The sequence below is a fragment of the Phalangium opilio genome, unplaced genomic scaffold, assembly GCF_054372755.1.
Source record: "Phalangium opilio isolate 3A_F unplaced genomic scaffold, DU_Popi_V2 ptg000662l_1, whole genome shotgun sequence".
Lineage (NCBI taxonomy): Eukaryota > Metazoa > Arthropoda > Arachnida > Opiliones > Phalangiidae > Phalangium > Phalangium opilio.
In genome coordinates, this window is record NW_028324246.1 from 2,092,595 (window position 1) to 2,118,029 (window position 25,435).

At 39.8% G+C, this 25,435-nt stretch overlaps 2 protein-coding genes and 2 long non-coding RNA genes across 14 annotated transcripts in view; 2 read left to right on the plus strand and 2 right to left on the minus strand.

The window, feature by feature from the left end:
- Window positions 1-194: 194 nt before the first annotated feature.
- LOC149588354 (uncharacterized) lies at window positions 195-14,737 on the plus strand. Of its 4 annotated transcripts, none has more exons than XM_089862828.1 (8): window positions 195-239; window positions 943-3,462; window positions 9,447-9,692; window positions 10,368-10,745; window positions 11,437-11,874; window positions 11,945-12,094; window positions 12,173-12,270; window positions 13,265-14,737. In XM_089862828.1, the coding sequence occupies exons 2-8, from the start codon at window positions 1,810-1,812 to the stop codon at window positions 13,482-13,484; spliced, it is 3,183 nt and encodes a 1,060-aa protein (XP_089718954.1). In that variant the 5' UTR covers window positions 195-239; window positions 943-1,809; the 3' UTR covers window positions 13,485-14,737. The 4 variants fall into 4 exon arrangements, with proteins under 4 accessions (XP_089718954.1, XP_089718955.1, XP_089718957.1 ...); XM_089862829.1 differs by lacking the exon at window positions 195-239 and adding an exon at window positions 786-844; XM_089862831.1 differs by lacking the exons at window positions 195-239; window positions 13,265-14,737 and adding an exon at window positions 13,215-13,250 and having other exon boundaries at window positions 821-3,462; window positions 12,173-12,280.
- LOC149588355 (uncharacterized) lies at window positions 732-7,325 on the minus strand. The gene is made up of 3 exons (XR_016380002.1): window positions 6,376-7,325; window positions 3,672-3,818; window positions 732-826 (listed from the first exon to the last, which is right to left on the minus strand). It is a non-coding gene; the product is annotated as an uncharacterized LOC149588355 (long non-coding RNA).
- Window positions 14,499-15,248, minus strand: LOC149588356 (uncharacterized). Its single transcript, XR_016380003.1, has 2 exons — window positions 15,066-15,248; window positions 14,499-14,990 (listed from the first exon to the last, which is right to left on the minus strand). It is a non-coding gene; the product is annotated as an uncharacterized LOC149588356 (long non-coding RNA).
- The window catches only part of ctrip (E3 ubiquitin-protein ligase ctrip), an 18,366-nt gene continuing 7,809 nt past the window's right edge, over window positions 14,879-25,435 (plus strand). The window contains exons 1-16 of one of the 8 annotated variants that reach the window (XM_089862827.1): window positions 15,446-15,736; window positions 17,683-18,029; window positions 18,816-19,163; window positions 19,230-19,379; window positions 19,530-19,626; window positions 20,723-21,106; window positions 21,212-21,546; window positions 21,628-21,780; window positions 21,927-22,210; window positions 22,285-22,662; window positions 23,118-23,244; window positions 23,324-23,388; window positions 23,475-23,957; window positions 24,279-24,504; window positions 24,601-24,822; window positions 24,983-25,424. In XM_089862827.1, the coding sequence (XP_089718953.1) occupies window positions 17,723-18,029; window positions 18,816-19,163; window positions 19,230-19,379; window positions 19,530-19,626; window positions 20,723-21,106; window positions 21,212-21,546; window positions 21,628-21,780; window positions 21,927-22,210; window positions 22,285-22,662; window positions 23,118-23,244; window positions 23,324-23,388; window positions 23,475-23,957; window positions 24,279-24,504; window positions 24,601-24,822; window positions 24,983-25,424 (4,001 nt within the window). In that variant the 5' untranslated portion in view covers window positions 15,446-15,736; window positions 17,683-17,722. Of the gene's footprint in view, window positions 14,983-15,445; window positions 15,737-16,445; window positions 16,586-17,682; window positions 18,030-18,815; window positions 19,164-19,229; window positions 19,627-20,722; window positions 21,107-21,211; window positions 21,547-21,627; window positions 21,781-21,926; window positions 22,211-22,284; window positions 22,663-23,117; window positions 23,245-23,323; window positions 23,389-23,474; window positions 23,958-24,278; window positions 24,505-24,600; window positions 24,823-24,982; window positions 25,425-25,435 lie in introns of those variants that run through there. The other 7 variants (XM_089862822.1, XM_089862820.1, XM_089862823.1 and 4 more) reach the window with 7 other exon arrangements.

Here is a 25,435-nt window from a genome sequence, read left to right on the forward strand (position 1 = left end):
CCCTTGAGTTTTCATTAATTTCTTCATCATTTTCAAAGTCGGTTTGTGATTAATTAGGTGGGCGGATTATCTTTTCCAGGGCGTAAGGGCTCGTTCATAAAGGAACAAACTTTTAAAGGCGGGTTCTAAAAATGATGTAAAGGTTTATCATCCGCTGTCAAATTTTGTTTACGATAGAGAGGCGATAGAAAGAGCGCAAAAACTTTTTCCTCTAAGCCTAATTCATCCTCCGTCTAGCGGTAACGCATCTTTTTTCTTTTCTTTTTTTATAAACCAAGAATTCAAGAGGGAGAGTAATTTTGGCCTATTTCGCTATGGACCGTATATGTATCACGGGATTAGAGACGTAGTTGACATGCCTAGTTTTAGGATGAGCTTTTGTTAATAAACAAGACGCATGTGCGTTGTAGGTTGTAGTTTTTTTCGTCCCTTTACTCTTATGAGAGCCCTGATTTGGCCTTAGGGATCGTTCGTAAAACACTTACAAAACCAGTAAACCAACCCACATTGTTTCTAAGCTAACAGTAACCCTTAACTAGTTTTCCCTCTCGGATATTGTAGTAGGTGTATGACCATAAAATCCTCCCACTAACGAAACTATTCTCCATTAATAAATTAACAAATCAAATATATTAAACACGCGATGACTGGGTACTTTTGAAGGCACTGCAGCTTAGGTGGATTTCTCCCGCGTTTTGTTGCGTAGATGAAAACCGTTATAACGGTCCCTCCTAACGTAGACATAAGCCGCGAAATTCTTTCCCTGTCTTCCCTCCGTGGCTGCGCTCGCATCTGGCAAGGCTGTATTTTAATTTTGACTTGGAATCTGTTAATACAAACATAAGTAAAACTATTTTCTTCTAAGTTGTTTTGCCGAAAAAATGGAATCCAAAGATAAGCCTTTAAACAAGTTATATTTAAACCAATATAATTTTAATTTAGAGTGTCTTCTCTGCTGGAAGTTCTAAGGGATCCGGTCACGATGGTTTGTGTAATAACTTAGAGAATGGCATGGAACCCGGGACGATTTTGTACTGACTTAGACCAGAGTTGATTTAGTTATGATACAAAGTCAGAGGAGGAAATTTTTGGGTCTGCGAAATTAAACCTTCCGGCTTGGTTGTTGGAGAAGTCGAGGCCAAGTGTAGAACGGTGGAAAGGGGAAAAGTATTTCTTTCCTTCTCGAAGACAGTTAAAGAGGGGGTAAAGATAGTGGCGGTGTTGGTACGTGGTAGACGCCTCCGTTAGGGATATATTTTCCTTTTCGTTGGAGAAAAACTTTCTCTGGGAACTGGGAAGAAGTTTACTTCGGAGTAAGTTAGTTTACGGTAGGCCGTACCCTGTCTATCTCTCTCCGTCTCGTCTGCAAGGTCCTGGTTGGAGTGGTGCGCGAGTGAACATGTGCTCAGCTCCGACGTCGCTTTGCTGCCTTATATGGGGGGAGGCTGAGCGTGTCTCGAGCTAGAAAAGGTCCGGAACGCACCATTATGGCGGGGTAGGCGGGATACGTCAAAAAAACCTATCCCGAGAAGAGAGAGCGCGAGCGCAAAAAATATCGCGTCTAGTAATTTCTCGCGGTGGACTAACTTGGTTGGTACAACATGTACAAGACTGTCTTCGTAATCTTTATAATTGAATTGGTTTTCGAGTGGCGTTTATCGTGATTGATTAATGCTAATTTTACCTCCGGTGGTATCACCATTATCGACTCGAGTGGGAGGTGGTTGTTTTAATTGTTTTCTTATCAGCAACTCGGATTGATTCGCCGGATAAGTGAAATCCGGGGATTAATCGAACCTGGTTGATATTATGCTCGGTAATTATGTCACTTGTACGCACGTGGTCAGCTCGGTAACGTTATATCGTAGCTCGCTCGTCGATTTGTCCCGAAGTCGCGCCGTTCACGCCGTCGAGCACGATCCTTGTTGTCCCGACCCCGTCAGATTGCAAGGAGCGACTTGCCAGGCCGTTCACTACGGTTTGTGTTCGCCCTTGTTGAAATTGCCGTCCTTCGTCATACCCCCGGTGGCTCTAGTTGGCGCCAAAAACCCCAATAATAACGCGCCAGTAGCCAAAACTCCCACTCCCCCTACCACACCCACGTCTCCTTCCGGTTCCGGCGTTTCCGCGGTACTTTCTTCCACTAATCCCCTCGGCTTAGTCGGATTTACCTCGAAGACGTCAGCGACGCCGATTCCACAACCCGCGTCCCCGATTTCTTCGCCAAATTCGCCTACGAAAGCGAGTTCGTCGACGCTTATTACTTCCGGTCAGGAATTGCCCTTGAATCTCATTTCCGGGTTCGATCCAGTCACTTTATTGGCCGCCGCTGACCTTGAAGGTCAGCTCGAGGCCCTCGTGACGTCGTTCGTCGCGCGTGACAAATCGCGACTCGCCGCGCGCAGGTCGCAAGGTTCGGACGGAACGGTAAATAGTACCTCCAATAATGGTGGACCGCCGGGAACGTCTTCCAATCAGAACTCTCCTATCCCGAATGATTCTTCCAAAGGGGAGAGAAGAATTATACGGCGGCCGGGAGTCGAAGTTGTGGGTGGTAAACTAGTCTCCGTGTCCCCGACAAGTACAACAGCCGCCTCACCTACCACTGCCCCTACAGCTATTGGCGGTACTAACCTTGGTCGAAACGCCTCGCAGACCAGCGTCACGCCATCGCCGGAATACAGACGCGATGGCGGTGGTGTTAAAGCCCAAATTGATCGATTCGCGCCGAGGCTTAGCTCGTCCGCACCAAAACCCGATGACCAAGTTAAAGACGCGAGTTCAACAAGCGCCGTCAATAGACTCAATCGTCAAGATGCCCCTTCGGAAAGTGGTGCGGGTTCCGGTACTAAGCGCGTCATTCACGCGCGTAATCATCCGGCCAATCAAATACAATCAAATTACTCCGTCGGCGGTGTGACGACAACCAATTCGAATATCGTCCGAAATGGTCATCCTCAGGATCCCACGGACAAATATAAACGGGTTGAAAGTGACGCGACTGATTGGATACGCGAGGAAGAAGAGAAACTACGCGCCATTTCCGGTGGTACAGGGTCACAGAGGTCAACTAAAGCCGGTTCCCCGGAAAGAACTAGCGGCGGGGCTGATTCTCCTACCATCCCCCATCCGAAGTTAACAACGGCACAGCGCCAACACATGAAAGAGAGATCCATGTCGCCGACGGATCGAAACCAATCTCACGTGTCGTGTATTAGACCGTTCTTGGCAAAAGGTTCCGTGGCCGAACGCGTTTTGTTGTTCGAAAGATGTCCCTCCTTGGAAAGGTCCCACCAAGCCATTCATCCCGGAAGCGTTTCTCCTTACCCTTCAACCGGTTTAGCCTCATCAGGGACAAGCACGGGATATCAAAGTCAAAGCGGAACAACCGGAAGTGGAAAATCATCTTCATTTTACGGTGCCCTTAAAGGATCGACCGACTTTCACTCCTCCAAAACACAGGTAGATAAAATTTTATCGTTTCTATTGATACTTTACTAATTACATCAAGTTGGTAAGTTCATCTTATAAAGCAGCCCAATTGAGAAATTATTCTATATTTAGGCATTAAGAACGTTAAAAATAAATTTAGCAGATTTCCGTAACTTTTATATTCACTATATTGGTGGTAAGGCTTGGCTTTGGTGCAAAGTAACGTTGTAATTCTTTACCTTCGGTGCAGTATTTGTACAGGGGTGTTCTCTTAACGGGGTCGACGTAATTGATGTCAAATGTAGCCCTCAAGGAGTCTGAAATGACTCCACCCCAAGTAGCTTTAGGCGTAATCATTTTTTGGCACTGGGTCCTTTGAACACCTACTGGGTTAAAAACCAAAACGATTGTTTAAAATTGGTATCAAACTAACCCTTGAGTGATACCAAAGTCTTGTATAGATAACTACCTTCAATTACGATGGTCTAAAGATACTTTGAACTCATTGCGTAGCTTATGGCAATTTTAATCTATTAATGACAGTTTTCTATCTTTTAAGTGTATTAGACTATATTATGGGATTACGGGTGCCATTTCTATATGGATGGATTATACTTTGTTGTTTCTTAATTATTGTTCTTAAGAAAATATAAACGTTAATTGAAAACTATGTTTTTATCTTGTATAAGTCATTGTACTTTCGCGGAAAACAAAATTACATATTATTTATTAACCTAAATACAAAATATACTCTATGAGTGGCTTAGCAACCTCCAAAACTTCAATCGGAAATTTTGAGCTCTTGTGTTTGTAGAAGAACAATAATTTAAAAAAAATCCCAGGAATATATTCTGCCTTTGTGGATATTATCTCTATGGATTTAGTTGTATCAGAAGTATATAATACTTCTCTTTGAGAGAAGTGTACCACAAAGCGGCGAGGTATTTGTAACATGATTCTTCCCAACATCATTTTACATTTAATAAAGCAAGGTTTACTGAACCGAATCACACACGCGATAAATAACTCCCTCACTTGGCGCTTAATCATTTGCCAAGGCGCATGCGCTAGTGGATTTTTGTCCCACGTCAAGACAATCAAGGTTTGTGGGTTGATTGCTGGGGATTTAGTCCCACCAAACCGTTATAGAATTATGCCCATCTGAAGTTTGATGAGCGGGAGAGCAAACTAAAAGGGTGAGCCTGGGAAAAATCATGTTACATAATTCTAAAGTATTAAGAGGATACAGAGTATCATCCTTCTTCTATTATCCCCTTCTGGTTGTATGTAATATTCGGGGATAGTTTGGTACAATTCACGCTGACAATGCTTATTGTTTTCAGTAAGTTTCCTACAGTTTGAAAAACAAAATGACTTCAATTCTCGGTAAATACGCTTAAATTTATTTGAGATAAGGTACAGAAATGAGGAATTTTTTTTATCTCGTAAAAACCACCCACCCTAGCTAGGCCTTTTGTAAATTAGACTTTGAAATTTTATGTCTTTCAAATCCTATATAAATCATTTTCCTTAATCGTTTTTGAACGACAGGAATAAAACACTTTGAGCACTTCATTTTATTTTTGTTGTTGCATGAAAAGGACCATTCCGAATGTCGTTAGGCTTAGGGTTGTTTAGGCCGAGGAGCCCGTAACTCATTGTAGTCGGTGTACACCCTTGTATCTTTGACTGTACTAAAGTGATTCCGCGTAATCTTTAAAGGCTCTGCCCTTGATAGTGCTAAAATGATTACACATAATCCGTAATCGATGCGCAGGGCATCTGACAGTGATTAGCCCCTCGGTTTAGGAATAATGGCCGACTGTCTAAAACTATTTGAAAATTGCGCGTAAAATAGGACAGGATCTATTTATGAATTCCAGTGCGCGTGTAACCTTGGCGTTTGTTACGTTACGTTTCTATCTCTGATTTTTTTAATTACTTCTAAACGAGGGGGGAGTCACTCACTTAATTTGAGTCTTCGAAAGTCACGCGATGGTGAAATATTCGCTATTTTGAACGTATTTATTTACCCCTCGGATTTTTTCTAACCTTCTCGTGTTAATTGAGTTTTCACGTAAATGAGTTAAGCTTAAGCTACCCTATCTTATTGTGTTATTATATTCTTTTTAACGTCAAAAGGGGGAGGGGAGGAGACTTGAAATTAATTAATTATGACTCTCATTAACGCGTTGGTAGTTCGTAATAACGTAATGAGCCTATTTAATCTATGTACTTTTTTTTCTTATGGCAAAGAATTTCATTCTTCTTCAACTTTCTTTACACCTCGCCCAATTTTAACAATCGTATTCTGTTTTTAGTTAAGTCGTTTGTTTAAAAAAAAAGTCGTAGGCGTTCTAAAAGTTCATTCAAAAACATAAGGTTTTTGACTTAAAAATTTTCCTTAAGTTGAGGCTTGTGGGTGAGAATTGTTATCCTTGAAATGCGCCTATAACCTAAGGTAGCCGTCGCTAGATTTTCATTAAATTAACATATTTGCAATCGTCCCTAAATTAATGCTTTATTCCCACCGTAACTTTATGAGATTACTGGTATTTCCCACGATTTTGGTCATCTACAATTGTAGGAGGGCGTATTTTTTTATTTATTTTTTTTTACAAAACTTTCCCAAAATCAAAATCCAGAGAAGTTTTCTCCCATGCGTAGCGTACCTAATCCTGAATAAACTTAGAGTTTATTTGCCTTCACGGATGCGCTTTCTATTTTCAAAATGGGACTAATTCGAAGCGGAGGTTTACAGTTAGTAGGGTTTAGGGAGGCCCCTACTTGTTCAAAATGTCACCTTCCAACGCCGTCAGACCGGCGACTTCTGACATTTCTTTTCGCTCGCGCGTGTACCGTACGTTGATGAAATTATCTTATCCCCTTATCCCCTCAGCTTGGAAAGTTGCCTTTAAAATTTACCCAGCAGACGATATTCACCTTTTTCAATGTCTCCCGCCTTCTTCCAACTAGGCTTATACTCCTTTTCATTGTCATTTAAGTTTCAGATCGTCCCCAATAACGTTCAAAAGTTTTCTCCCTTCGAAACGAGCACCAAACTTATAATTAAAGTCGAACGAAAACTAATTTACCCGTAAAAAGTCTTTTTACTGTTTTGAAAGGCACGTGGAGGTAGAAATCGCGCGCGTTTTTGACCTCTCGCGCCAGTGTCATGATTTTCGCGCCTTTAAATCGCGCGGTAAATATTCCAGGATTATGATTGGCTAAATTTTGCGCGCGCTGTACTATGGTGACTTGAAAATTTGTTTCTACTTTTTTATAGATTGTTTATCTCTCATTTGGACGGGAAATAATTTATGACAAACTAAAGTATGAAACTGTATCGTCAGTTATACGCGTATCGCGACCTTGAGCCCTTACGTTTTTCGTTGTACGCGAAGATGTAGAATTAATTACGCAATTGAATTAAATAGTCAACCGGGAAATGATTCCGTTTAATTTTTGATAAGCCTTTGTCGATGCCGGATCGCGTCAGCTACTCGGCTTCGGTAACTTAAAAATTCCGCCTTTTCATGTTGATTATTAGTTTGGTGATTTTAGTTCGAATCTTTCAAGTTTTAAGAGCCAAAGTTAGTAGTACATACGCTAAGCCTAAATTGAGAAATACAGCCACGAATGGATCGACTAGCGTTTATTTCAACGACGGGGTAAGGCCCTCTAAAACTCTTGGCAAAATTCCCAAACCTCTATGCCACTATATCACCGCCAACGTTTTTAATAGAATCCTGTATAATTTAGATATACTTTTCGGTGAAGTAATACCTTTATGCGATTTAATAATAGATACTGTTTTGCTTAAACACGTGAAACTCCTGATTTTGTAATACTTTCCCTTTGTAACGTGATTCCGATTTGGTAATGACTCCCCTTTGTTACGTCATAAGGTTATGCGATATGCTCAGTAAGTGTGACACTTCCTTGGTAGAGTAAAAAAAATTAGAAAAATATTAAAATATATTAGTTGAACTTCAGTTGATTACGTTGAGGTTACATGAGTTCATGAAACTTGGAGGAATAGACCATTTTGGAAATTAAATATAGAAAAACCAACACCCAGGGGCAAGGCCGCCATTGGGGTATTTTATCTCGCGCCAAGAAACTACGCCAGAAGGACTCATAGTTCACTACACGTTTTTCTTAGAGATACAGAGGATACCCAATGGTGGCCTCGTTCCTGTGTGTTTGATTCTCAGTTTGTAATTTCTAAAATGGTCTATTATACACTTTCATCTATTTTATCTACCATTGAAGTTATATGAAACATTTGAACCCAATCCAAATTTTGGATAAGTTTTTTAGCCTTAACTTCCGTTTTAATGTTTACTTTCCATTAAACTTTAACCGGTTGTTAAAAAATAATCTTTAATAGCTTAGTTAAGCCTCGTATAGTGTAGAGGAAGTTTCTTCAGTTTCAAAAGATGTTAAAAGATGCTGAACTCGTGGAGTTTATTTTTTTTCTTCTTTCTTTAATCTTCTTTTCTCTATTTCTGGGTTAGCGTCAGCGAAGTTAGCAGCTGATGGGATCTCTTTTGATCCTATTTTTAGACACCTTTCCTTTCCTTTCCTTTCCAGCTTCTTCCCAAAACCCATCCCGTGAGCTCATCTAATAAGTGAAGTTTTTACTGGAGTGCCCTTTTTTTCATCTTTTTCGTAGACTTAGTAATGTCTAGTTTTATTGTTAATTCGTACTTGAAAACTCAGTAAAACCCAACTTTTATCGCTCAAGAATGTTGTAAAAGATCCTAAAGAATTAGGCCTAATTTATTATCAGTTTTCGTCTAAAGAATTATTTTTCGCGTAACGAAAACTTGTCTCTTTGTGAAAAATTTAAACTTCATATATACTAACACGAAAGATTAGGGAAAAGCCTGGGAATATCAGGGAAATTAGTTGAGAGCAAAAAAACCTTGGGAAAAATCGTAGTTATCTTTTAACATAAGGGAAAATTATTTTTTAGCTCCTTATTTAAAATAATGAAAATCAGACCTATTAATTTCTTAAGTCAATATCAACTATAATCAGTAAATCTACATATCAATCACACAAATCTTTCTTATCTTTAATTTCGTGCAATTTTCACCAAGAACCCATTATACGTTTTGAGAACGTATGAATAGCCAGCCTTCTTAGCATGAAGTATATAATACTTCTCTTCGAGAGAAGTGTACCACAAAGCGGGGTATAATAGAGCTTTCTCAGAAGCCTTAGTGTGACTTCACCCATACTATTTGACTATAGAACCAAAGCGGTACCAAACATGGCCGCCCACTGCCTAAGCTAAACCCATGACTTTTTACCTAAGCACTGACGTCACAACTGAGATAACTTTATTGTAACATGATTCTTCACAACATCGTTTAACAATTATTATAGCAAGGTTACTAAACCGAATCACATACGCGATAAATAATTCCCTCATCATTACTCTATTAGTGCTTAACTATTTTCCAAAGCGCATGCGCTGGAGTTTTTGTCCCACATCAAGACAATCAAGGTTTGTGGGTTGATTTAGTAGCAAACAGTTATAGATTTCGCCCTAGCACGGTGCGATGCCCATCTGTAGTTTGACGAACAGGAGAGTTCTCAAAGCTGGGAAGAATCATGAATTACATAACTAAATTATTAAGAGCTAACATAGTGTCATCCTTCCTCTATTATCCCCTTCTGATATTATGGAAAATCCGTCATTATAGCCCAAGTTGTATCTTTAAATGTTCTCAGTTCTTGAATTGCTTCTCGATTTAAAGAGTAAGCATATGGAAAAATAAACAAATTTGATTTTTGTTCCGATAAGGAGACCGCGTGTATGGTCGTGTCGTGTCATGGCGTGGGAAAGGTTATAATTCCTTTTAAATTTCTACGACACCCACCCCCGCCTGTTTGTCTGCCAGCCTTTCCGTTTTTGTAAAAGCCAAAGAAACAAGACTGCGCGCCTCGTTTCGTAACGATACCCGTTTTTAAATTTATATATTTTTTGAATTTATTTGCAGGGTCATACCTTGAACAATAAAGACAAAGAAAACCAAGAACCAGGTTTGAAGACAGGTTCATTGCGACGATTACCCAAAACAGCCACCAGAGCGACACATAACATACCAAGATTTTATTATCCCAATGGAAAACCATTGGAAACTTCCACGATCGAAGAAACACTCAAAAGAATCGCCAATGTTTTCGCGTCATTGGGAAACAATAGGAGAGTGGCCAATTTCGAGCAGTTTGCCATTATTACAAAGGTAAGTTAATTAATTTGGAGCTGTATGGCCTTCTGATAAGGTTTTAGCTCGTCAAATAAACGGAGCAAAAAAAAAAAAAAAAAAAAGGGGGAGGCCAGCCTCCTTTTAGGAAAAATGGGATTTATTTTTATTTTCGGAATTATAGGATAGTATAGGAATAAAAATGCTCATATATAATACTATTTTGGGTTAAACTATGTAGAAAAATCTAGTTAAAAAAATAACAAATTGGATTTTACTTTGAAAAGAGTAACTTAATTAAATATGATATATAAGATATAAAGGATCCTGAGCAAGCTCCGCAATTTCGGTGTCTAGTCAACTGTGATCTCGATAAAAGAGCTAAATTTTGATTATTTGATGCTAAACTGTACGAAAACATGACTAAGTAAAAAATATATAGGATATTTTTTTGGACCTTTCATGAAATTATAGGATAATATAGGACAGGTTCAAAAATATAGAATATTTTAGGACCTGTCATGAAATTATAGGATAATATAGGACAGGCTCAAAAGTATAGGATATTTTAGGACCTTTCATGAAAATTATAGGATAATATAGGATTTTATAGGAATTATAGGACCGCTGGGCGTCCTTTTAGTTTGTTTAGTAGGCGCCTTTTGACCCTCGTGTTCTTATAAATTAATCTTTGTATTTATATTTTTTTGTCAGGCTTGCGGTTTACCCGTTTACTGCAAGGCGCCTCTTTTCCAGGCATGCGGTGGTGGTTCGATAAAAAGCGCGGGAGTCGTCTCGTGCGATTCTTTCCTAGATTTTTGGCGCCGAATTTTAAGCACGTGCCACGAGGAGTCTTCCCGCTTTATCCGAATTCTATCGCGTGGTCAAAGAAATTATATCATACCCGAAGATTTCATCACCATGATCCAAGACATGATTGACACGCACCCCGGTTTGACCTTCCTAAAAGAAGCTCCCGAATTTCACTCGCGATACGTTCATACGGTCATCGCTAGAGTATTCTATTGCGTTAATAGATCCTGGACTGGAAAAATTACCGTTGCCGAACTGAGGAAAAGCAATTTCTTGCACGTAAGTCATTAATCATAAACGCGTACATTCCCTCATGGTCCCCTTTACAATTACAAAGTCTAATCTTGCCCCTAAAAGAGTTTTATTGGTGCGCCCTGAAGTATATAATACTTCTCTTCGAGAGAAGTGTACCAACCACAAAGCGGCGGGGTAATTGTAACATGATTCTTCCCCCAACATAATTTACATTTGGAGTGTTCAAGGTTACTAAAACCGAATCACATACACGATGAATAGTTCCCTCATCATTACTCTATAGACCTACCTCAGTTGTGACGTCAGTGCCTAGGTAAAACGTCACGGGCTTAGTTTTGGCAGTGGGCGGCCATGTTTGGTTCCGCTTTGGTTCTATGGGCAAATAGCATGGGTGACGTCACGCTAAGGGTTCTGAGATAGCTGTAATAGTGCTTAACTATTTGCCAAGGCGCATGCGCTTGTGGATTTTTGTCCTACGTCAAGACAATCAGGGTTTGTGGGTTGATTGCTGGGGATTTAGTAATATAAACAGTTATAGAATTCACCCTAGCACGGTGCGACGCCCATTTGAATTTTGATGAGCGGGAGAGCAAACAAAAAGGGTTGGTGTGAGCCTGGGAAGAATCATGAATTACATTACCAAAGTATTAAGAAGATACAGAGTGTCATCCTTCTTCTATTATCCCCTTCTGATAAGCCTAATTCTCGCCAACAGGTCCTTAAAATCCTGGAGGAAGAAGAGGACATCAACCAAATCACGGAATACTTTTCCTACGAACATTTCTACGTCATCTACTGCAAATTCTGGGAATTGGATAAAGACCATGACCTGTTCATCGACAAAGCGGACTTGAGTCGACACAATGACGGTGCCATTTCCTCCCGAATGATTGAGAGAATATTTTCGGGGGCCGTCACTCGAGGACCAGTCTTGAAACAAGGGAAAATGAGTTATTCCGAATTTGTCTGGTTTCTGATATCAGAAGAAGATAAACGACACCCCCGAAGTATCGAGTATTGGTTCCGATGCATGGACATCGACGGAGATGGTTTCCTGTCCATGTACGAATTGGAATATTTTTACGACGAACAACTTGACAGAATGGAGGCCCTCGGAATTGAAACTTTACCATTCAAGGACTGTCTTTGCCAGGTGCCTAATCACCAACCTTCGTTTAATTAATTATCGAATCCGTCTGATTATTTTTCGTAATTATCTATAGATGCTAGACATGATACGACCCAAAGTTCCCGGCCGCGTATCTTTGTCCGATTTGAAGAAATGTAAAATGACCCCCGTCTTCTTCGACACCTTCTTCAATTTGGAAAAATATTTAGACCACGAACAAAGAGATCCATTTGCTTCTCAAAGGGTAAGAGCTAAGCCTAACTGTCCGAGGCTTAGTGCTAAGCCTAACGGGTTTTGGTTTTGTTTGTTTGTTTGTTTGCAGGATCACGAAGATGGGTTGGATATTTCCGATTGGGACCGTTACGCCGCGGAGGAATACGAATTATTAGTTTCCGAAGAAAGCGAGCAACAAGAAGATTTGTAAGAATGAGTAATTATTTCGAAATTTCATATATTTAATTGCCGAGAGAAAGTGACGTCATTTCGGTTTAGAAAATTTTAAATCTTAGCCAAAATTTGGCCTAAAATCATATCAAAAGTTCACAAGATATGTTCCATAGGTTTGTCACTGTTTACAGAGTAATTTCTTTCCCATATATGGCAACATCATAACACTCTATCTCTTACCTTAGTCAAGAAGTGATGTCTAGTTTATTAGGGAAAAGGTATAAGATACCTAAGTATACGCGCGCCATAGTCCCAGTCCCAGTCCCCCCCTTTCAAAATACAAGGGGGGGGGGACGTAAAAGGAGGCCGTGCTATTTCGCCTCTCCTCAGTCGGAAAATATGATTGTAATTTTCGTCATTCGCGTCGTCGCGCTGACGTGAGTTTTCAAGAACCAATAAGATGCTGGTTGTAATTTAGAGGCGGGGATTAACTCCGGACCTAATTTACGTTTGGACTGGAGATAAAGCTGGAAATGTGGCGCGAATTTATACCTTCTCCCTAGTAAACTAGATATCGCTTCTTGACTTGGTCATATAACCTTCCGTGGCAAATAGTATTCTCTCTTACAAAGTTGCCCCCAACGTTAGGGATACACAATTCACTCCCCCTCTTTACCGAAATTACTCTTGTCATGAAGTGACGTAGGAGAAACGTCATAGTTTCGAGGTAAAGCGACGCCTGGTGACTGGGGCGCTGTCAAAGGCTTAGTACAGACTTGGATGGATTACAAAATTTAACGAGTGTAGGATGCGTCATACTTATGGAACATATCTTATAAACGTATGTCATATTTATGACTTTCGATTACGCCACTTTCGATGTTAATTAGTACTTAATTAGGGATAATTAATTGAATGCCGATGCATGCTCGAAAGTTGTCTGAAATACTTTTCTTCCCTTCTAACCATTTTCTTAGAACCAATCCTTTCTAATTTCAATTTAAAAAACAAAACACACAAACCAAAGAATTTACGAGGACTACGACGACGGTGATTTGCCAGTTTCCATCAACTTTGAATCGATGCTTCCGGGCGAACCAATAGGAAGAGGAGTGGCCTTGTCCAAAAACACCGTTGGTGGAGGTAATAGTAATAATCGCGTTAGGCCTAACGCGCAACAAATTATAAATGACCTTGAAGATGAGGATTACGATTACGCTGATTCTGACGCTGAATATCATTATTAAAGAAAATACAAAAATTAACTTAATTAAACAAATTAAGTACGCGCTAAGCGTCGTCCGCTTATCTTTACAATTGTCCTTATTATCGTTGACAAATATCGGACAGACAGCTTTGGCATAAAGGTAAGCTAGCTTCCGTAAATGACCTCTGAGTTACGATTACGAAAGAAACGATCAAACATTAATTAATCGCGTTACTTTTGATAATTAATTAGTATTTATTTAATTACACTTAAATCTAGACGTTTTTTTTAAGAGCTTTAAATCGTGGAAATGAAGTTAGTTAATTACCTAGTCCTTTCCCCCCTCCCCCCACCGTAGCTGATAATTAGACGTTCTTTAATTAAAAAGTTAATTATTATATATATTAAATAATTCTAGAGGTGCTATTTCTATTTTATACGACAATTTCTATTGTAAAGTTTAAATTAATTAACTTTAAATGTGCCTAATTGAGCGTGAAAAATCGTGCCTTAATTAATGTGGAATAATTAATGCCAAATTTTAATTAATAAACACCGTCCCAAAAACTACCAGAAACAATATTGCAGCGACTAATTTAGTATTTATTTAATTTTTTTTAATTAATTTAAAATTCTAGTCACAATTCTATTAAAATCAATTTAACCTTGGTTTTTAGTTCATTTTTAATTATTGCAGTTTAATATGAACTTAATTCTTTTCAAACAAACAAACAAACAGAAATAAATAAACAAAACACTAGTCAAAAGAAACAAAATAAAAAAATTAGGTTTTTTTAACGTTATTTTGTGATAACCAAAAATACTCATCAATTACTAATTTTTATTTTAAATAAGCTCAAATTAAATTAAATTAAACTAAACTATTTAATTAAAAATACCGTTTTTACCATAAAAGGCTTAATATAAAGACCAAAACAGTTCTTTTTTATGACAGTTTTCCGTAATTTAAAGTTAATTACAATTAAAACTCTTTGGTACGCGTGGCTTTAGAAATACTTTCATTAAAGTAGGTTTCAAATTTAATTAAGATTAAAATAATTTTGAGAGTTAACGCTGTTTTGAGTTTTGAAAGTTCAAAGTTTAACAGTTATGCATGATTAATTTAATGAAAAAAAAAATATATTAATGACTGAAAGGTTACTGCAAGTTTCAGATTTAGGCTTAACATAAATCTGAAAAACCCAACACTTTTCTACACGAGTGCAATTATTTAACGAGAATATAAAGGTGTATCAGGTGAAATAATTATTGTAAATAAATTCTTATACTATTTGTCATTTGTTTTTATTTAAATTTCGATAATTTACAACGGAAAACGTTAATGTTAACCCTAACCACGTTTGAAATCCGCATTCAAATTTTGCCACGCATCTCTGACATGGAATTACGAATCAGCTGTTACTGTGACGTCACGCGTCAAAATAATCTAGAGGCTTCCAGCGGAGGTGAGGTTTCGTTCAATGGAGGTTTTGCTCGGAAAACATTTGATATCTTCATGAAATCGAATAATAAATATGGTAGAACGCTGTTAATAAATAGATAAGATTTCAAATTACGTATTTTAATAATTTTTCAGGTGTTTAAAATAGTTTTTAATTACATATTTAAGGTTATTTGTGTGTTATACAATCAAAACAAAGACTATAACACGTGATTGACGCGCATGCTTGTTAGAACCAAAATATCTCTCCTGGTAAAGCAAGGTTGTTGAAATCGGATTAGGACGTATTCATTTGTTTTTATTTATAAAAAGAAATTGTTTTTAAGAAAATTCTGAGTTTAACTTAGCGTGAGTGGTTTAATTTTCTGATTCTATGTTACCTACGTTCTGAAGGTAATTATAACGTCCGTATAATGATTTGAAACAAGTTGTCCGATTCTGTTTTAGGACATCCTTGGCATGAAAGGTCAGGGAGTGGGGTCACCGTCAGAGGGTGTTTGGTTAGGCTTACTTTCAGTGTTTCAAGTCTTTTCTACGCGCGTCACACGAGGAAATTAAGGTGAAAATTAGCTGTCGTAGCTTCGATAGTGGAACAAAGTTATAATGAATTTATAGCGTAGTTTTCCTTGAATAAATTATATTGTACACTAGAGTTTTTTATATTGAAATCGTAGGCAGTAGGCTTAGCTCCGCGTCGTCGTGAGTTTCCGACTGTGTGTTGTTAGGCTTAGTGTTTGGACTACCAAAAAACTCGTGTAAAAAGAAACTCGGAGAGAAAACGGAGCCAAATGGTTCACGCAGAGAACAATGAACGTATTTCAGCATGAAAGGTAACCTAAAAACCTTTTGTTTTAAGCTCGAAGTGGGTCGGATATATAGATCTACTTTAGGCCTAAAAATCTCTCATCTAAAGACTGAAGTCACAGCCTGTTTCCAAGGGGTCTTTATTCCCCTGTGCAAAGTACGCTAGGCTTAAGGGGTACCAGATTCTAGCTAGCGAAGCTAGAAGTATTTTTCTCCAAGGCCAATGCTCTTTTTTATATTTGACGGAATTATAATAGGCCTAGGCCTATAAAAATAGGCCTAATAATAATAGACGAATCCATTTCAGAAATTCAGACTAGGGCCCCCCGCGTTTTAGAATTTTTTACACACAACCATACAACTAGGGCAGAGGGGAAGTAAGATATTGTGTAAATTATGAGTTAAATTTAATTACAATTAGTTTAATTATATTTTGGTTCGCACTTTTCCCACGTTTTTTATAAGAAATTGAAAGGAATTTCTGTATTTTTCGCGTCCTTTCGGGTAGATCAAACGTTTGAAAAATGTCAATAAACCTAAAAGTTCACCCCAATGTTTTTAGAATTAACTAAGGTTAGGGTTAAGTTATTTAGACCTTTTGAAGTTTAGGTCAATTCCTTTGTTTAGTTATTACGTAAATTAGGTAAATAAGAAACGTTTTAGGCTTACCCCCTGTGTTTTTGCGCGCCCCCTCGTGAAAAACGTCATGATACAGAGGTAGAATGGGCATAAAGCTTCTGCAGTGTCTCGCCTTTCCCTCGGTTGTTTAGGAAGCTGTAAGCCGCATTTTGTGAGAATACCTTTGATAAAATTGCCAAAATACCTTTACAAGTTGGTCCTAGTACCTACGACGATCATATTTAATTATATTTAAGGTAATTAACTTTAAACTTAAGTACATGTATTTTCTTTGCTTTTCCAAAATCTCCAATCAAAAAGTTTGTTAATTACATTTCGTGTTAATTATATTTTAATTTATACTTTTCTGTACGTGTTTAATGTTAAATCAACTTAATCACGATTAAATGAAATAGTTATTTCGCGAAATTTCTAGTGTCTAGAAGATTCTAGGGACTTGGTCATGCTTTTCTGAGACAGTTTTTTTAACTCTTGGTTTTTTAAAAAGTATTTAAAGTGGAGTGTAATCTTAATCTAATTAATTTAAGTAAATATTACGTTTAAGTAAGTACTACGTAGTAATTAAACTTAAACAAGTTATTTCAATTTAAAATGTATAGATCTTTCAGGGTGTGCTAGAGTTAGGGCCTATCAAAGATCAATACCTTGGAAATATTGACCAACTGAATGGAATAATAATAATAATCTTTCAGTTAATTAACTATAATTAACTTAATCGGTTACAGATATAAGTTGTTATACCTCGAGACTCGGTTGTTAATTAGATAGCGTAACAATTACCCAGGAAATAACCTAAAAATATCAAATGAAGTGAAAGATTAGTCATACTCTCTCGTCAGATAAGATTTCGCGAATTTTGAAACATAAAGTTTGTTATTCCCTTAATGTTTATAAGAGACAAATTATAATTATAATTATCATTATTATTAACTAAGTAAACTTTATAAGGCTTGGGCCCAACAACAAAGGGTTGGGAATTCAAGTAGAGGTACTTTGAATGGGAGTTTTCATTCTCGAAAGTATTTCAACAATTTTATATATATTTTGAGACAATTTTAAAGAGTCTTGCGAAACGCGATTGAAAATAAGGGTTATTCCTAACCAAATATTAAAGTTGAAAGTTCAAAACACCGTTATCATTGATTGGTTTACATCCTCGATGCTCGAAATGTTATTTTGTTTTTCTTAAAGGCAAATATTAGCAGTGTTTCTATTAAATTTTGTTTTTGTAACCTTTGCAAACAAATTTTGAATGGAAAGTTTAGTCTCACGGAGTCTAAGGTATTTATTTGTTTGTGTGTTTGTTTGTTTGTTTGTTGTATTTGATGATCAGGGCCATGCGGATGTGGCATAAATCCTGGTAAGATTTGTCTATGGACGACCAACCTACCAGTCAGCTAGGGGGGTCCAGCAACGCTTCTCTGGAAACTACCTTGAAGGGAGCTCGTTCGCCCATAAGGACTCGATCTCTTTCGAGACGTTTAGCTCGGGAAGAACAATATCAACAGGAAAAACTACAGCAACAACAAAGAGCTGTAAACACCAATAACTTATCATCCACAATTCAAACCTCATCATCGTTAGATCTTCGCACCAAAGTTAATGTCGACCGAGGTGTAAAAAGAACTTCCAGCTCTGATCGTGAAGAGCCACACGTAGAAAGGAAAAAACCCAAAACAAGTAAGACTTTTCTTTTATTAAGTCTTTAGCCTTAGTTATAGGCCTTACTGGTTAGTTAGGCTTGCTAGTGCCAGGAAGGCATATACCATACTAGGAAGGAATAATCGACTATAGGGAGAGGGCGTTTGTCAGGGAGGGAAAGAACAAACGACGTCATTTTATACCTCTACCTAGGGGAGCGTTTGTAGGCGCGATACTGAAATTCCTCCGTTAGGGGGATGGAATCGAGGTAAGAGATATAAGCCTATGACGTAGCAAGAATGGGTTTGCCCTCTCCCTATAGAGAGCTTTCAGATGAGATACTAGTACGTCACACCCTCCCAAGTCTTACCGCTGTTCTGGTAGCCATATTGGGTGGTCTCAGCTTCATTCCCGCTTTAAACCCACCAATATGGCAGCGTAAATTATGTCACGAGACTCAGCTCCTCCTCCAACTGAAAGCTCTCTATAGGTGGAATTCATAAAAGTCGGACGCAACGCAATTTAGTACGTCCTGCCTTTGCCTGTACTAAATTGCGTTGCGACCGACGTTTATGAATTCCACCTTATATCAACATGTTTGAAGATAAGAGAGGCGTGTTGTGTCACATGATTTTTAGAAGCGCGTTCTTCATGTTTTTGTTGGCATCGGGTTTCGATACTTCATTTTGGAGACTAGTATACCAATGCTTTATACTTTATAGGCTGTTTTTGGCCTTTGAATCTAAGCTTAGAGCCCTAGAAATATACTAATGCTTGTAGGCCTTTGAATCCGGTCTTAGCTAAATAACTAAATGACTTCCATAGGAAAGCCCAGTGGCGCTTCAAAGTCCGGTAGTTCTAATAACCACAAAGACGCTCACGTGTCAACTCCGTTCTTGGGTGATATTTCGGGCAAAAAGAGCAAGTTTGTGGTGGAGGAAGGTGGCACTAGCTACCCGGTTTCTTCTTCCTCGCTCCCCGCAGCAGCTTGCGCTGTGGCGCAAAATTACCCCGAAGATCTGAGCGCTGCTTCTGCAGAGCTGCAGAATATCAAGGCAGAACCCTCGACCAACGCTCAAAGCGGCAACAAGGAAAAACAAAGCAACAAACACAAGAAAAAGGATCCCAGAGGACAATATCTCGCTTATAATAATCCAAATCCTCATTATTCTGGTAAGTTTATTAGTTTTAAAAATCATGTGGAGGGTTTGAATTTATACCAAATTGGTCCTGATAAAGAAACAAAAACAGGTGTAAGTTCCCGATCGACGCGTTACCAAGATCAAAATAGCTCCTTAGCTTATCCAGTGGCTTCATCCTCTTCTTCGAGTGGCGCAACCGGAACTTCGAATATAGGCGGTAAAAATAATCGTCGCGGGCATAAAAGTGGTAAATCGTCTTATCACAACCAAAATCATCGTGATTGGTCCCTGATCGGAGGAAACCAAGGACCATTCGGGAAAAATAATTCTCTGGCCCATAATATTTCCAAAGGCGAAGATTTGAGCCTTAATTCATCAGATACAAATCCCTATTCAGGTCCCGGTTACAACTCCAGGCAAGCCAACAAAAAGGGACAGTCCTCAACCTCTGCTGAAAGTTCATCAAGCTTCTCGACTAGCTCGAGACATTCCAGGTTAGTTCACTTTAAAATCATTTCAGTGACTTCGCGTCGGTCATGTTTTTGACATCGAAGTGAAAACAAAATTGCAACAAAATATCAGATTTGGCGAAACGCTAAAAAAAGGAACATTTGTTTGTTTTACACGAAGCAGCACTCTTTTTCTAGTTTTCTCACGCTATTCAAGTCTAGTCCTTCAAAATGTTAAGACAGGGTTCGTACACGACCTGGAAAACCTGGAAAAGTCAGGGAAATTGAAAATGGGCCTAAAATGTCAGGGAAAAGTCAGGGAAATTGAAAATGGACCTAAAAAGTCAGGGAAATGTCAGGGAAAAATATATTGGAGGGAAATTTAAAGCCTGGATAGCAGTACAAGGGTGACCAGAAAATGTGTTGTCTGAGATTTGACCAGAGCCCCAAATTCGCGGAGCTCACTTCGCTCGCTCCAGTTATTACTTTGATAGAGTTACATTTAAACACAATCATTGGCTTATTTTTATAACAAAACTCGTGGAAAAATAATTAAAGTGAATTTAGATTGGTTTTCATATGTGTTCGCCGTGTACGTTATTGCAAATGGTCAGGGAAATTTGTGGAATTTTGTCAGGGAAAACCTGGAAAAGTCAGGGAATTTAATTTCGAAAATTTTGTACGAACCCTGTAAGACCTACTCGAGAATTTTGTTACAAATTACCTAGCATAGCTTTAATTTTAGTGGTTACCCCCTCAAATATTTGAGTTTTGTTTAAGCCAACGTATTTGTTTTTAAACCTTATCTTACAAAGATACAAGGAAAGCTTTTTATTTCTTCTAAGTAGAAGTATTGAGTAGTGGGAGTGTACTTTGAACGTTTCATTACTTACTATCAGAGTATCAGTCTAAAGGCATTTCAAGCTTTATTTTTTGTGGCAAGGATTTGTTGATGAGTACCTACAACCTTCTGGTTCAACTTGAATGATTGAATGCAAATTTTTTTACCATACTTTAGTTCGCATCCGAAGTAGTTAAAAAAATAAGTTCTTGATTATTCGATTTCAAAACGTTTTTGGGTAAAAGGAGCGCGTAATACGGGAGAAAATCTACATGAAATGGAAATTTTTTCATTTCTTAGATACTCTAATAAAACTGGAGCTTCGAATTACGCGTCCGAGAGTGTAATTACGCATACAAACTCGACGGAGAGTGCTTCCTCCGTTAATTCTTCTCAAAGTAGCGTAGGAGCCGCGGCGTCGGCTGCCACTTCGGGAAGAAGCGGTTATAAGAAAAATTCCTCGTCAGAGACAACCACCGCGAAATCTTCAGCGTCTCAAGGATTAGACTTGAAAACTAATAATAACGCTGTTAGTGGCGGGAGTACCTCGGGGGGTAACTCTTCTTTGGCCCATTCTTCTTCCGCCGCCAGTAATTACCAGAATACGACGACCGCCAATTCTAATCAACTGGAAAATAAGAAAAGTAAAAGCAAGACCACCACGGGGTCCTGTGCCAGTAGCCGGTGAGTTTTTACTTTTTAGGGATGGTTCTTCTATACTATACGCGCGAGGATGAGTCTGAGGTAACAACGTTGGGTCTGGTTTGTTTCGTTTCGTTTTGTTTTCAGTAGCCGGCGTTCCTCGCGAGTAAGCAAACTCTCTTCGGTGGCGGGTGGTTCTACATCGGCAGAGGGAGTCGGGTCGGGAACCGCTAGCGGAGGAGTAGGGGGACGTCAGGTGTCTTTGAGAAGTCGGGGCGCCGCCGCCAGTGGGATGTCAGGATTAGATACTGGCCAAGAAGGCGTCGGAACCTCCTTCTCTCTCAATGGTAACGAGTCTTCTTCTTCTTCCGCACCCGTAATGGGTAGCAATAACGCCACCCAAAATGACACCACTTCCTCCACCGTCAACTCGACTGGTGCCAGGAATAATTTAACATCGGCCATTAGTAGCGGTGCCTCCAGTAAGTATTTCGGAGAATGGTGTTTTGTACTGGGGGATTTCCCGGTATTTGGAATGCCAACTTGAGAGTGTTTAATTTTAGGCGTTGGGGCAACTGTCGACAGTGAATCGGACGACAGCGAAATGGGTCGTCTACAAGCATTGTTAGAATCTCGGGGACTTCCCCCGCATCTTTTTGGCGCTTTGGGACCACGTATGCAACATTTACTTCACAGATCTATGGGTGCTTCCGCCAGTGAGTCACTTGTCCCTTAATCTTTTTAATAATTGTTTTACCACGTTGCCGTCTTTGTTAATCAGTTTGAACAGTCATGTTTTCGTTAAATGCGCCCTAACCATAAAGTATTAGTCGAATATTTAGTTTACGTTGGGGCATTTCAGGTAGCAAAGCCCACCAACTTCTACAAGGACTTCAAGCCTCGGGAGATGAAGGCCAACAATTGCAAGCGGTGATGGAAATGTGTCAGTTATTGGTGATGGGTAACGAAGATACGTTAACTGGTTTTCCCGTTAAGCAAGTCGTCCCGGCCCTTGTGGCCTTGCTGTCCATGGAGCACAATTTTGATATGATGAATCACGCCTGTCGAGCGTTGACCTACATGATGGAAGCTTTACCTCGATCATCCGCCGTTGTTGTCGAAGCCATTCCAGTCTTCTTGGAGAAAGTGAGATACTACTTTTGTCCAGTTATTATTTGTTCTTTAATGTATTGACTCGAGTAATATTTTAATTGGTTTAGCTGCAAGTTATCCAATGTATGGACGTGGCGGAACAAAGTTTGACCGCGTTAGAGATGTTGTCGCGTCGTCATAGCAAAGCCATATTGCACGCGAAGGGTGTGGCGGCTTGTTTAATGTATTTGGACTTTTTCTCGATTAACGCTCAGCGCGCGGCCCTGGCCATTACGGCCAATTGTTGTCAGAATCTAACGTCGGAGGAATTCCACCTGACTCAGGACTCGTTACCTCTATTAAGTAGTCGATTAACTCATCAAGATAAGAAATCCGTCGAAAGCGTTTGTCTCGCCTTTTCGCGATTGGTCGATTGTTTTCAAAGTGATCCCAAGATTCTTCTTGAAATTGCTAATCACGGCTTGCTCAACAATGTACAAAGACTGGTAAGCCCTTTTTCTCCATCATTACCGCGATCCCTTTAACTTGAACGTTACCGCGATCCCTTTAACTTGGACGTTACCGCGATCCCTTTAACTTGGACGTTACCGCGATCCCTTTAACTTGGACGTTACCGCGATCCCTTTAACTTGGACGTTACCGCGATCCCTTTAACTTGGACGTTACCGCGATCCCTTTAACTTGGACGTTACCGCGATCCCTTTAACTTGGACGTTACCGCGATCCCTTTAACTTGGACGTTACCGCGATCCCTTTAACTTGGACGTTACCGCGATCCCTTTAACTTGGACGTTACCGCGATCCCTTTAACTTGGACGTTACCGCGATCCCTTTAACTTGGACGTTACCGCGATCCCTTTAACTTGAACGTTACCGCGTTTATATTTATGATCAAGAATGCGAAATTTCTAATATCGAAAATTCTTGGTTCAATTCTTAGCTGATGGTCAGTCCACCCATTATCAGTTCAGGAACTTTTGTAACCGTTATACGAATGCTGGCGGTTATGTGCTGTAGTTGTCCGGAATTAGCTGGCCAATTATTGAAACAAAGTAAAGACCATTCTGGTAACAACCTAATTACCTAATTAACTCAATTTTGACTAAGTATACGCCCCCGCCCGCTCTCTCTTCCCTCTCTAAACAGATATAGCGGAAACTCTACGATATTTATTATTAGGCACTTCGGACTCTCATTCCGAAGAGATAGAAGTAATTAAATTTAAATCCTTAAGAGATTTGTTGGGTAAATTTAATTTATATGTTAACAAGTGACCTTTTTTAATTCTTCTCGGAAGCTTTTACCTCGTAGCCCTCAGGAATTGTTCGAAATTACTTCTCTGATTGGCGAATTAATGCCTCGTTTACCGACGGATGGCATTTTTAGCGTTGATCAACTCTTATCGAAACCTTTGGCCGCTCAAAACGACGCCGTCGTCTGGCAATGGAGAGACGATCGCGGTTTATGGCATCCTTACGCCGGCATCGATAATAAGATCGTCGAAGCCGCTTATCAATCGGGGGAAGATGAAATTAGTTTATCCACCATGGGTAGAACGTACACGGTTGATTTCAACTCGATGCAACAAATAAACGAAGATACCGGGACGGCCCGACCCGTTCAAAGGAGAGTGAATAGTTTGGCTTCGGCCGCTTCTAGTTCAAACACTAGTTTGGATAGTTCCGATTCCAGGGTCAATTGTCTGCAAGATAATATCGATATGGCTGCCGCCTGTATCAAATCGCTTTTTGCCGTTCTGTACGAAGTTTATAGTAGTTCCGTAAGTATACTCCGATCCTCCCTGATTCTACGTTCTCAATCTGGAAAACGTTAATTTCGGGTTTAATTAGCCTTATTCCTGATCAGCGCCATCTACCCATAGCGGTGACTTTGAGAACTACCGTAAGCGGCAAGCCAATCAGATGTCGCTAAAATCTGGTGACGTCATTTTTGGTAAGACCCCGAGAGTGCCAGTCAGTGACGTCACCAGATTTTAGCGACATCTGATTGGCTTGCCGCTTACAGTAGTTCTCAAAGTCGCCGCTATGGGTAGGTGGCGCTGATAAGGAATAAGGCTAATTACGATTACGATTACGATTAGGCTGGGCCGGCGGTTCGACACAAATGTCTTCACGCCCTGTTAAGGATGGTTTATTTCGCGCCACCCGATCTCTTGAAGAACGTCTTGAAGATTCAAGTGGTTTCGAGTCACATCGCCGCCATGCTGTCCTCTCAAGACTTGAAAATTGTCGTGGGTGCGCTACAAATGGCCAATATATTGATGCAAAAATTACCCGATGTTTTTGGCGTCTATTTCAGTCGAGAAGGTAACATATTTCCGAGTCTAATTTTAATTGAAGAGGTATAGATCGTCATCTCGTTGTCTACTAACGCGTGTATATTCGGGATTGATCAAATTTTAGGCGTCATTCATCAAATTATGAACTTGGCCAAAACTGAAGCTGAAACGGAATTGAATAATAGTGCCAAACCGATCGCGGCCTCACCCATCGCCAGCCCGGAACCGATATCTATTATCACTCCTCAAAGCGCTCCCGATCCGAAATTGCCCCAACATCATCGTCACGCTTCTCAACATTTAACGGCGGCTCTATCAGTCGCTTTGACGGACGTCTCGCCTTTGTGTGAGTCTTTGTTTTTCCTTATTGGTCTCTCGACGCGTGATTGGTGTCCGTTGCTTTGTCTCAGGAACTAACCTCTTAGGGACATGATGGGATAACCGTCTTTGGTTTTCCCCTCTTTTTTATTTCCCTCTTTTTTTGTGGCATCGGGGAATATAAAAAGGCGCTAACTATTTTGTGTCGTTCGAAAACCATCTTCAACCGTTGCCAGTCGGAAGCCATCATTCCTCGAGTAGTCACGCGACTTCTAATCAAGGAGGAGGAGGAGGAACGGGTCATCCAGCCACGACGACGGGACATCATCAGTACCAGAGCGTCATTCAATCGCCTACACCCTCCTCGGCCGCTGTAGCTGCCAATCACGCTCCTCATAGTTCTGTCTCGACAACTTCCGATCCTTCTTCCATGCAATTTGTTAATAATACCATCTTTTGGGGATCATCCCCCGCTCTTTTGCCCACCGCCGTGGCCCCCTGCAATTCCGTCGCCGCCTCAGGGACCGGATTAAGTCCATTGGCCAACGCCACTCCTTCACCAGCTGCGACCGCCGTCTTGGCTGCCTCTTCTTCGGGCGAGGAAGATCATTGCTCAACGCTGGCTCATATGTAAGTACTCT